The 12,225-nt window shown below is 50.9% G+C and overlaps 2 protein-coding genes across 8 annotated transcripts in view; one reads left to right on the top strand and one right to left on the bottom strand.

The window, feature by feature from the left end:
• Positions 1-365, bottom strand: part of Samd4b (sterile alpha motif domain containing 4B) — a 40,188-nt gene extending 39,823 nt beyond the window's left edge. The window contains exon 1 of one of the 2 annotated variants that reach the window (XM_059279160.1): positions 243-365. The gene's annotated coding sequence lies outside the window, so the exon portion shown is untranslated. The remainder of the gene's footprint in view (positions 1-242) is intronic. The other variant, XM_059279165.1, reaches the window with a different exon arrangement.
• Positions 366-406: 41 nt separating this feature from the next.
• Positions 407-12,039, top strand: Gmfg (glia maturation factor gamma). Of its 6 annotated transcripts, none has more exons than XM_059279180.1 (8): positions 427-541; positions 1,558-1,710; positions 6,847-6,943; positions 7,055-7,104; positions 8,327-8,376; positions 10,289-10,371; positions 11,567-11,640; positions 11,876-12,039. In XM_059279180.1, the coding sequence occupies exons 2-8, from the start codon at positions 1,708-1,710 to the stop codon at positions 11,945-11,947; spliced, it is 429 nt and encodes a 142-aa protein (XP_059135163.1). In that variant the 5' UTR covers positions 427-541; positions 1,558-1,707; the 3' UTR covers positions 11,948-12,039. The 6 variants fall into 6 exon arrangements, with proteins under 6 accessions (XP_059135171.1, XP_059135163.1, XP_059135169.1 ...); XM_059279182.1 differs by lacking the exon at positions 427-541 and adding an exon at positions 748-901; XM_059279183.1 differs by lacking the exon at positions 427-541 and adding an exon at positions 908-1,351.
• Positions 12,040-12,225: the final 186 nt, after the last annotated feature.

Here is a 12,225-nt window from a genome sequence, read left to right as displayed (position 1 = left end):
GGGAAGCTGAGGAAGGGGCCCGGGTGGGGAGAAGCGGGCTGACCGCGGGGACCGCGGGGTCCTCCCGGCTCTCCCGGCCTCCCGAGGCCCGAGTCCGCCGCCCGCCGCCCGCCGCGGCCAGCGGCGCGGGGTCCCGGAGGGGGCGGGGCCGGCCGCGCGGCCTGGGTCGCCCTGAGGGGAGCGCCGCGCGCCTCGACCGCCGCCGCCCCGCGCCCGCCGGCCCGGCCCTGCCCGAGACTCACCGCCTCGGCCTCCGCCGCCGCCGCCACCCGCGCCTCCTCAGGCAGCCGCCGCCCCCCGCGCCGCTGCCGCCGCCGCCGCCGCCGCCGCCGCCGCCGCCGCCGTCGCCCCCTCTCCGGCCCGACAGCTCCCCTCCCTCCTCCCGCACCGACCACCACCACCACCACCGCCGCCGCCGCCGCCGCCGTCGCGCTGCGTCACCGCGCCGTGCGTCACCGCCCCTGGCCCCGCCCCGGAGGGCCACTGCGCGCCAGCATTAGCTCACACCCGATTGACGGACGGCGAAGCCAGCCAACTGGCGGTGAGAGCAGCCTGAAGGGTGGGCGGGGTGCGGCAGGCAAGGCGGGGTCCTGGCCGGGAAGGGAGCGACGGGGCTGGAACGGGGCCTGAGAGCCCCGCCCCCTTCTCACTACGATTGGTCAGGCGTGGGGGTGACGGGCAGATGGCCGGGCCCCGGGCGGAGGGCAGAGGGCCGGGAAGGGGAGGGGCGCGCGCCGCGTTGCCCCGGGCAACAGGCCGGCGGAGCCCGCGATTGGGCCTCCGGGCCCGCAGGAGGCAGCCTCGCGCCGGTCTAACTCAGCGGCAGCGAACCGAGTCACAATTCCTCATTCTGGCGTTCAAGGCCCCCTCCTCCCCGCCCCTCGGTCACGCCCGGCGCAAGGTCTGTATCGTGTAGTGCCTTCGCCATTTGGGGTGACAATGCTGCATTCCGGTTCCTGGTGCCGATTGGCCGCGCTTAAAGTGACACAGATGAGCGAGGTCCACCCTTTAAGGGTGGAAAGAGATAAGACCCACCCTCCACTCCACCCCCGCGCACAAAAGAGGCTGTCAATAAATGGAGAGCGCTGTGGTTACTTTTGTCGTGATCTGAAGCCGACCACAAACTGTCCTGCGTCGGGGTGAACTGATTGGAAAGGGGCCGGCGCTCCAGAAGGATGACAGCAACGTGGCTTGTTCCGAGAACTCCAAGAAATACCGTCAGGGTGGAGTGTCTAGCTTACGACAGAGAGTAGTAGGAAATGAGCTGCGACCAGATGTTTGGCCACTGGAGGGAGTTTGCACTTGTGCTGAAGTGACTAGGGGGACGTGGCAGAGATTCAAAACCAGCGAGGTCTTGGGGAATTGGAAGTTTGGCAGCGACGCCTCTGGCTTACTCAAGAAGGAGGGATGGGAAAGAATGGGACGCGGAGGAGTCCAGGGAGCTACCTGGGGAGTTGGGGCGGGGTTGCATCTGGGAGGGACCCTGGGGAGGGGAGGAGATGGGAGGGACGCCTAGGTGGCTCTCTGAACTAGCCTTTTGCCACTGGCTGGCTACAGGGCGGAAGAGAAAAGTCCAGGACAAAGCCCTCTGGGAGACTGGGTCCAGAGGAGAAGCCCAGTGTGGGACGCCCAACAGCGAAGTCAAGAACATTTCCCCACCTCGGGGACAAACTGAGGCTGGAGACCAGGATTTAAGGATCATTTGAGATGGTAATTGAAGCTGTGGGAGTGGGTGACCGATCCCAGGGAGGTTATGACGGATGAATGGGACAAGGATCAGATGGAACTGAGAAATGAGGACACTTGGTTTGAGAAAAGAAATGAAGATTGTGAAGTGGAAGCAAGAAAGAGTAGAAGAACTGGGCGTTGTGGCGCGTGCCTTTAATCCCAACAAAGGCAGAGGCAGGGGCTTCTCTGTAAATTCGAAGCCAGCCTGGTCTATATAATGACACCCTGTCCCAAAAATAGGAGAGTGAGAAACCTGAAGAGGATGAGGAAAGGCCATTTCATGCCAGAGGACTTCACAAGCCCCATCTATTACTTGTTTTGGTTTGGATTTTTTGAATTAGGATCTCATTCTAGTCCTGACTGGCTTAGACCTTCTTTCTTAACGCCAGACTAGTTGCAATTCTCCTTGAAAGTGTGGACTAACCGCCCCCTCCCCCCTTTTACCTGGAACTTTGGTTTCTTTTAAGACAGTTATTTTTCTGGGGCTGGAGAGATGGCTCAACAATTAAGAGCATTGACTGCTTTGCCAGAGGACTTCAATTCCCAGCACCCATATGGAGACTAACAACTGAAATTTCAGTTCCAGGGGATCTGTCATCCTCTTGACTTCTGCAGGCCCAAGACATACAAGTGACGCACAGACATATGCAGGCAAAACACTCACACACATAAAAAATTTTTAAATATTTTAAGAGCCTGGTGTGGTGGTGCATGCTTTTAATCCCAGCATTCCCGAGGCAGAGGCAGGTGGATCTCTGAGTTTGAGGCTAGCCTGGTCTACAGTGGAGCTCCAGGACAGTCAGAGGGCTACTCAGAGAAACTCTGTCCAGAAAATAAATAAATGAGCAAATAAATAAATAAAAAGCTAGCATTGTGGCATGGAGTTTAAGAGAAAATTGGGAAACATCAAGTATAGATGATTGTTTTGGGCAAGTTTGGAAGGAAATAAGTAGCAGATGTGGTTGCCATGGCATACAAGTGGCAGTCAGAGAACAACTAACAAGAATCAGTTCTGCCTTACCATGCGGGTTCAAACTTACATGGTCAGGCTGGGCACCAAACACCTTAATCTGCTGGGCAAACTCCATGACCCTGTTTGTTTTGAGACAGGGTCTCAATGTGTAGTCCTGGCTGTCCTAGAACTCAGCTATGTAAACCAGGCTGGCCTCAAATTCATAGAGATCCGTCTGCCTTTGGCTCCTGGGTACTTAGATTAAAGGCATGCATCACCAAACCCAGCTATTTATTTTTGAGACAGGTCTCAGCCCAGATTGGCCTCTTAACTCTCCAGTTAGCTAAGAATGACCTTAAACTGTATATCCTCCTTCCTGCTCCTCTTGGGTGCTAGATGAGCTACTCCACAGAGTTTATACGGTGCTGGGGATGCCCAGAGCATGCATACTAGGCAAGCACTCTACCAACTGAGCTACAGCACCAGCCATATTACTTTTAATGTTTGTTTATAGACTAGTTTTTATTGTATGTGTGTGGGGTTTTTTGCCTGCATGTTTTTCTGTGTGCCACATGCATACCAGAAGAGGGCATTGGATCCCCTGGAACTGGAGTTACAGACAATTCTTAGACATCATGTGCATTCTGGAAATGGGACGTGGGTTCTCTGGAAGAGCAGCCAATGCTCTTGACCGTTGATCTTTCTCTCTCCCTTTATTTTTGGTCTTTGGAGACAGTGTCTTGTTATATACCCCTGACTGGCCAGCTAATATTCCGGCCTCAGCCTCCTGAGTGTTGGGATTATAGCTGTGTTCCATCACACATGGCTGGAGACTCAGTTGGTCCTTTTTAAAATGGAAGAACTAACATTTCATGAGGCTCAGGTGAAGAGCCATCGGGACAGGGGCAGATTATAGAAAGGGCTGGAGAAGAGCTATAGAGGTAGCCTGGCAGGGAGGTGGAGACCAGTGATTGTCCGTTATTGGAAAGGAGAGCCAGCACAGAAAGCCAAGTGCAGCAAGGATTTAGGAATTTTTTTTTTGCTTGCTTATATTTCTTCACTAAAATATATATGATTTTCTCATAAATTACTTTGTTTTTATTTCTTCTTTATGGGACAGTTGGGTTTATTGATTGATTTTTTTTTAAATTTATGCATGTAAGTAGGTCACATTACACAGGAATTTTATTTCAAGAAAGGAAAGGGAACAATATGAGTACTTTGTGTGTGTGTGTGTGTGTGTGTATGTGTGTGTATACAAGTGCTCGAGCATGAGAACAAAAAGCCAGGCCTTGTGCATGCTAACATATGCTTTCACTGAGCTACACTCAATGCTCCTTTGTTTTAGCAGAGTTTCTAGAGTTTCTGTTTGTTGTTCCTTTTTTTTTAAGATTTATTTTATTTTGTTGGTATGAGTGTTTTGCCTGCATATATGCATGTATACAACATGGTACCCACAGAGGTCTGAGAATGGTGTTGGATCCTCTGGAACTGGAGTTACAGAATGATCATGAACTATTGTGTAGATGCTGGGAATCAAACCCTGGTCCTCTCCAAGAGCAGCCAGTGCTCTTTCGTTTGTTTGGTTTTGGTTTTGGTTTTTCAAGACAGGGTTTCTCTGTGTAGCTTTGGAGCCTTTCCTGGAACTCTCTCTGTAGACCAGGCTGGCCTCAAACTCACAGAGACCTGCCTGCCTCTGCCTCCCGAGTGCTGGGATTAAAGGCGTGCGCCACCACCGCCCGGCTGCCAGTGTTCTTAGCTGGTCTTAGCCGGTGAGCCATCATCTCTGGTGACCCTTGTTTTCTAAATGTTTTGTTTTGTTTTCTCTTTTTCTTTCTTTCCTTTTTTTCTTTTTTGAGATAGGATCTCATGTAGGCCCAGGCTGGGTTCATTTTAGTCCAGGCTGGTCTCAAACTTGCTATCTAGCCAAGGATGGCCTTAACTCTTGACCTCCTGTCTCTATCTTCCAAATGCTAGAGTTAGAGGACTGGATCTGTTTGGTTGTTTTTGACAAGAAGCTGAACTGTGTAGCCCAGGCTGGCCTGCAAGCCTCCACCCTCCTGCTTCTGCCTCCCAGGTGCTGGGATTACAGGCGTGCACCACTGTGCCCTGCTAGTATCTACTCTTTCGTTTTTAAATGTATTTTTTAGAACACATTTTATTTGTTTATGTTTGTATAAATGTGAAAATACCACATCCCACTTGTGAAGGTCAGAGGATAATTTGTGGGAATCAGTTCTCTCCTTACCCTTGTGGGTCCCAGGGATTGAACCCAGTTCTTCAGGCTTTGTAGCAAGTGTCTTTACCTGCTGAGCCTTCTTCTCACAGGCCCTGTTTTGGTCTTTTGATATGCAGGATCTCTGTGTAACTCTGGCTAACCTGGAGTTCACTGTTGTCAACCAGGCTGGCCTCACACCCGCAGCAATCCTGAGCGCTACATTGTATATATGCCATGCATTATATGCCACCATGATTTATTTTTGAGACAGCGTCTCTCTGTGTAGCCTGTCACCACTGCTCTAAACGCTGTGAGACCTTGCGAGAGTGAAGCTGATTAAAAAAAAAAAAAAGAAAAGAAAAGAGGCAGACTTAGCCAGTCATGGTGGCAAATGCCTTCAATCCCAGCACTAGGGAGGCAGAGGAAGGAGGATCTCTGAGTTCAAGGCCAGCCTGGTCTACAAAGCAAGTTTCAGAACAGCCAGGACTACACAGAGAAACCCTATCTCAAAAAAAGCGGGGGGAGGCAGACTAAAGTCTTGTGCAACAGCCCACTTTATTCGGAGCCCCAGCCAATTTACACTCCGCAGGTTAAGATGGTCATGTGGGTATAGTTCTCAAGAGTTCAAGCTGTATATAATCACAAGGAAAGCCACAAGGACAAACCACATGTGGCCAAAACATATTTTTCCATAGAGGTAATAACTGAATAACATCAGCAAGCAATAATGAGTAATCTGAAATCAACTCACGCCATTCCCCTACACCTGGGAGGCACATGAAAACACTTTCTAAGAGCAATTCTGGCACACCTTTAATCCCAGCACTTGGGAGGCAGAAGCGGGTGGATCTCTGTGAGTTCAAGGCCAGCCTGGTCTACAGAGCGAACTCCAGGACAGCTAGGGCTACATAGAGAAACCTCGACTCAAAAAAACCAAAAACCAATCAACCAAACAAAACTATTTTGAAGAAACTGAGGCCACAAGATTCTTGTCTAGTTTTCCTGTAAGCACTTAGAATTCTCCTCCACAGCTCCATTCCTGGACTGTGTTCTAACTGTGCCCTGCTTTTCCTGGAACTCACAATATTGACCAGGCTGGCCTTGATCTCACAAAGATCCACCTGCTTCTGCCTGCAAAGTGCAGGAATTAAAGGTGTATCCCAGGATGCTGGGCTTGTTAACTCCTTTTTATTAGGCATATCTGTGAACCTGGGGGATCGCCGAAGCTGTTTTCTCTTCACAGCAGCCCCAGATCAGAGACATGGATTTACTCAGCTAGGGTCACACAGTGAGCAGTATTCGAACCTCTGTCTCAGTGACCACAAAGCCCTCACAGGTTCTGGCAGATGCAGAGAAGGAAGGAAGGGGAGGAGCCCTTTGTGACAGTTGTCCCAGACCAGGCATAAACAGGATGTGGTGTTAGATGAAGGCTTCCCCCTGCCGCAGCCCGCCCCTCTCAGCCCGGGTCCCCACCCCTAGAAGACAACGGAACTGTGAGGAGGCCTGAAGACAGAAAAGCCATGGTCAGAGGGCCTGGGTGGCAAGGAAGGGCAAGGGGCTGAGGTTTAGGGTGGACTGGGGCAAGGAGGGTACCTGGATGAAGATCAGCTGGAGGATGAAGGTCACAGGCAGGGAAGGAAGGGACCCAGTTGAGGCAAAGGGTCTAGCTAGGGCATAGAGGTGGTAGTTTTAAGTTTGGCCCCAAGTAAGCAGATCTTTGGTCTTCTGGAATAATTCATGAGTACCTACCAGGAAGGTGGAACCTGCCCTCTGTGTATACCCAGCGCTAAGCTGTGTGTCCCGGTGACTGGCACCCACTGAGGTGTTTGCCACAGTCCTCTCACGTGGGCTCGCTTCAGATTCTTCACTGGTTTATGGGGAAACTGAGTCAGGAAAGGAGCCAGGTTAGAGGCCAAGCCAGCTCAGCTCCTCCCTGTCCCATTGGCAGTCGGATTCCCTGGTGGTGTGTGAAGTGGACCCGGAGCTAAAGGAAAAGCTGAGGAAATTCCGTTTCCGAAAAGAGACCAACAATGCAGCCATCATAAGTCAGTGACCTCTGCCCTATGGAAGGGTGGGCCAGGGGACAGGGAAGGAGGCCTGGGCTAGTGTCCCCTGGGATGGGAGGGACCTGTAACCTGTGTTCTATCCCTCTCCAGTGAAAGTGGACAAAGACCGGCAGATGGTGGTGCTGGAGGAAGAATTCCAGGTGAGGGGCTGGGATGTGGGACCCCTAAATACAGTGAGAGGTCTGGGGACAAAATTGGTAGACTGCTCCCTGGGTCCCTCATAAACAAGGGACAGTGACACATGCTTGTAATGCTAGCACTCTAGAGGTGGAGACCGGAGGACAAAAGAGTCAAGGTCATCCTTGGCTGCAGTGTTAGCTGGAGGCTCCCCTGGGCTACAGGAGACCCTGTATCAAAAAGCCAGAAAAGGTTGGGAGCAGTGGCACCAGCTTTTAATCCCGGAACTCAAGAGGCAGAGACAGGCAGATCTCTCTTGTGTGTCTGAAGCCAGCCTGATCTACACAGTGAATTCAAGTTTTACCCCTGCTTTGAAAAAAAAAAAAAAAAAAAGCCAGGTGTTAGTTAGGGCCAACTATTGCTGTGATGAAACACCGTGACCAAAAATAAGTTGGGGAGAAAGGGGTTATTTATTTGGCTTATGTATCCTGAATTACAGTTTCACCGGGAAGTCAGGGCAGGAACTCAAACCTGACTGGAGGCAGGAGCTGATGTAGAGGCCGTGGAGGGGAGCTGCTTACTGGCTTGCTCCCCATGACTTGCTCAGCTTGCTTTCTCAAGAACCCAGGACCACCAGCCCAGGGATGGCCCCACCCACAGTGGGCTGAGTCTTCCCACTAACGAGAGTGCTCTACAGGCTTGCCTACAGCCAATCTAACTGAGGCAATTTCTCAATTGCGGTTTTCTCCCCTCAGATGTCTGTAGTTTGTGTCAAGGTGACATAAAAGTCGCCAGCAACTAGGGCTTTCGTTCTAGATAAGGTAGCCCAAAGCCACCAGCAACCCTGTATAACTGGATAAGACTCCCATTTTGTGGCCTCGCTGTCCGCGTCCGCCTGTCTTCCTTCCTCCTTTCTGGGGTTGAGGCTGCTTGGCAGGGAAGGGTATGGCCCAGGAGGAGCTGGGCTTCCTTAGGCCGCCCCTGAAAGGAAGTATAGTAGAGCGGTTACCATGGGAACACTGATTCAAATCGGAACTCTGGCATTTACTGTCTTGTGCAATGTGGGGCAAGTCCCTTGACATCTTTGTGCCTCAGTTTCTGTAGCTGTTGAGTGGGCATAATAAGACCTCTTCATAGGATCCTGAAAAAATGAGTCCACAGGCGCTTCTTAGAACTTCTTAGAACAATGTCTCCACACACTTCAAGTGTTCATTTAGTGAATGATGGTCATTTGTTCTCTTTCAGAACATTTCCCCAGAGGAACTTAGATCGGAGTTGCCAGAGAGACAGCCCAGGTATCCTGGGGGAAGGAATGGTATAGAGGATTATGGGTGGGGGTGATAAAAGACCTACAAATTGGCCAGGCAGTGGTGGCACACGCCTTTAGTCCCAGCACTGGGAGGCAGAGGCAAACAGATGTCTGTGAGTTCGAGGCCAGCCTAGGCTACAGAGTGAGTTCCAGAAAAGGCGCAAAGCTACACAGAGAAACCCTGTCTCGAAAAACAAACAAACAAACAAACAAAGACCTACAAATTGGGGGGCAGTTGGGCTCCAGTTCTGTCTATGGGCTCAGGATCTCTGCGTTTGAAGGCAAGAAGTCATAGTCCAGAAATTTTTGTTGATATTTTATTGCAGAATTTTACACGTTAAAGATCTATTTATTTTGTTTTATATACTTGAGTATTTTGTCTGCAGTTATGTCTATGTACCACATGCATGCCTGGTGCCTGAAGACATCATAGGATCTCCTGGAACTAGAGTTGTGAGCCGTCATGTGGGTGCTGGGAATGGACCCAGGTCCTCTGCAAGAGCAGCCCGTGCTCTTCACTGCTGAGCCAGCTCTCCAGTCCTTACACTAATAATTTTTAAAAGATAAACAAACCAGCAGGGCATTTTTAATATTAAAAAAATTAAGGTCAGGTCTGATGAAACATGCCTTTAATCTCAGTGCTTGGGAAGCAGAAGCAAGTGGATCTCTGTGAGTTCAGGGCCAGCCTGGTCCACATAGTGAGCTCCTGTTTCAGAAAAAAAGTTGTTTGTTTTTTTTAATTTATGTGTATGGGTGTTTTGCATGCATACTCTTAGAGGCCAGAAGAGGGCTTTGGATCCCCTGGAACTGGAGTTACAGAGCATTGTGAGCCACCTTGTGGGTGCTAGGAACTGAACCCACCCTCTGCAAGAGCAAATACTGTTCTTAACTGCTGAGACATGTCTCCAGTACTCCCCACTTTAAAAAAAGATTGAATTTATTTACGTGCATGTGTGTATGTGAGCCACCTGACATGGGTCCTGGGAACTCATCTTCCGTCTTGTGCAAGAACAAACAAAGGACTCCACCACAGAGCCATCTCTCCAGCCCATCTTGGTGTTCCTTTGAAACATGGTCTCATGTATCCCAGGTTGGCCTTGAACTCAGTATATAGCCAAGGACAGCTTTGAATTCCTGATCTTGCCTCTACCTCCCAAGTGCACCACGTCCTCTCTGATTTCCGTTTTCTGTTTCAGCCTTCTGAGTGCTGGTATCACAGGCCTGTGCCACTGTGCCTGACTCAAACTGGTCTGTCCGTATCTTTCATCTTGACTCAGTTCTTTTTTGGTCTCTCTAGTTTTGGACCTCATTCCCAGGCTCAGGGACTTTTGACAACTGCATAGACCCTGGGCCCAGAACAGGGCCTCGCCCCTGGGAGGTTCAATGCTGATGTTCTTTTGAGTTTTATCTTAGAGTTTGTCTTTTGTGTGAAATCTGACCCATTGGACAGTGGCGCTTAGCACCTTGGTTCACATCCTGTGCCACCCCTGTTTCAGGCACCAGCTCCCAGCATCTCCTTGTGACTGCTGTGCACTCAGGTCCCATTGCTGGGATAGGGAAGTGGGGCCCAGCACCAGCCTCACATCACATGCATGTTCCAGGGCACCTCTCTGGCGGTCTGCTCTCCAAGTGGATATCCCCATGGCTGAGAGAGCTCAATATTAAATTACGCTTTTTAAGTATTTGAGACAGGAGCTAATGGAGTCCAGGCTGGCCTCAGACCCTGTGTAGCTGAGGTTAACTGCACTTCTGATCCTCCTGTATCCCATACATACCACATGCTGGGATTACAGGTGTGTGCTGCCATGACCCGGCCCAGATTCCAGGACATGAACTCAAAGAACAGCGACTGGGCTGCTTCTTGGGTGCTGAGCGTGAATTCCCTTTCTCTGCTGTAGGTTTGTGGTCTACAGCTACAAGTACTCGCATGCTGATGGCAGGGTGTCCTACCCTCTGTGTTTCATCTTCTCCAGCCCTGTGGGTGAGATGCAGCTCTAACTGTCCTGAGGAGAGGGTCTTCGACTCTGAGAAGCAGTGTGGGTGGGGGTGGGGGGGGTCAGTGTGGGGGGTGGGTGTTCGCACGCGCGCGCGGCTATGGAGGTGTCTGTGAGTGGGTATAGGCACCTCTAAGTGTGGATATGGGAGCTGGTAGAGCCCAGCATGCTGCAAGCCCTGAGTTCTATTCCCAGCACCATCAAAACAAAACAAATGAATAAGAGGGTGTAATAGTAGCCGGGTATGTTGGTTCACGCCTTCACTGCCAGCATACAGGAGGCAGAGTCAGGTGGATTTCTGTGAATTTGAGACCAGCCTGGTTTGCATAGCAAGTTCCAGGACAGCCAGAGCTACGTAGAGAGAGAACCTGTTTCCAACAAACAAACGCACACAAAACAACCCCCTTCCAAAAAACAGTACGGAGCCAGGCATGGCTGTGTTCTGCCTGTAGTCTCAGCACTTGGGACGCTGAGGCTTGAAGGACTGTGCGTTCCTAGGCTACAGAGTGAGACCTTATCTGAACAACAAACAAGGCATGGTGACTCAAGCCCTTAGTCCCAGGACTCAGGAGGCAGGGGCAAGCAGATCTTTGTGAATTCAAGGCCAGTCTTGTCTACATAGTGAGTTCAACACCAGTCTGAGCTACACAGTGAGACCCTAAAAAAAAGTGTAATCATGTGACTGCATGTGTGTGTGGGGGTGCATTGTATGTGGGAGCTGTGAAGTAGAGTTAGGTACTTAGATTCATCAAGAGCTTACACATAGCCGGGTGTAGTGGCTCACGCCTTTAATCCCAGCACTCGGGAGGCAGAACCAGGCAGATCTCTGTGAGTTCGAGGCCAGCATGGTCTACAGAGCGAGATCCAGGACAGGCACCAAAACTACATAGAGAAACCCTGTCTCGAAAAAACAACAACAAAAAAAAAAACCAAAACCAAAAAAAACAAAAACAAAAACAAAAAACTCTCAAACATTCTTGTTCATGTTATCAGGAAATCCCCACCAGGGTCCTGAATCTTCTCCCAGACACCCTCACTGTAACCTGAAGCTCCTAAACAAATCTAGAAATCCCGGGTATAGCCAGCCTCAGGGTCCTGCTGTCACCCTCCCTAAACTACTGTGCCTTCAGGACTATTAGAGCCTTACCGACTGGGTGTTGTGCTCCCAACTTTTCCACACAGGCTGCAAGCCTGAGCAACAGATGATGTACGCCGGGAGTAAAAACAGGCTGGTGCAGACGGCGGAGCTTACTAAGGTCGTGAGGGGCCCCAGCTCTGGAGGGGCTGCGCAACTCTGGGGTCTGAGGGAGGGAGCCCAGGGCTGAACCCCTGGGGCTGGGGGGCAGGTGCTAGGTTCCAGATTCCTGGGTCTGAAGGAGCAAGGCTGGTCCTGGACTCCTGGGTTTGAAGGAGGAGGGCTGGGATCTGGACTTTTGAGTCTGAGGGGTCAGGAAGCCGCACTAGATCATAATGAGACCTCTCTCTACCCAGGTGTTTGAAATCCGCACCACGGAAGACCTCACCGAGGCCTGGCTTCAAGAAAAGTTAGCTTTCTTTCGTTGACCATTGAGCCAGGGATTTGAAGTCCTTATGTCTGAAGACCCAGACTCCTAGGATAATGAACATCCAAGATCTAAATAAAGGTTAAAAATTCAGGAACTTGGTGATCCTTAACTCGGTTCTGATGCGGGATCTGCACCTCTTTGTAGGTGCTGGCCGACAGTCCCCGCGGTTCCAACCTATGGCCAGCAGGGGGCGGACGTTTCTACTGAAACCAAGCTGGCCCCAGGAGGAAAAGACACCTGTTTCTCAGAAACCGCGGGAGGGGACTATGGGGCTTC

The sequence above is a fragment of the Peromyscus eremicus genome, chromosome 1, assembly GCF_949786415.1.
Source record: "Peromyscus eremicus chromosome 1, PerEre_H2_v1, whole genome shotgun sequence".
Lineage (NCBI taxonomy): Eukaryota > Metazoa > Chordata > Mammalia > Rodentia > Cricetidae > Peromyscus > Peromyscus eremicus.
The sequence above is the reverse complement of the archived record's forward strand: the minus strand, read 5'-3'. Positions and strand labels throughout refer to the sequence as shown.

Excerpts from the sequence above, each read along its gene's own strand:
- Gmfg (XM_059279180.1), top strand. Across the intron at positions 6,944-7,054 it reads CAACAATGCAGCCATCATAA|TGAAAGTGGACAAAGACCGG; the intron begins GTCAGTGACCTC and ends ATCCCTCTCCAG. Across the intron at positions 11,641-11,875 it reads AGACGGCGGAGCTTACTAAG|GTGTTTGAAATCCGCACCAC; the intron begins GTCGTGAGGGGC and ends CTCTCTACCCAG.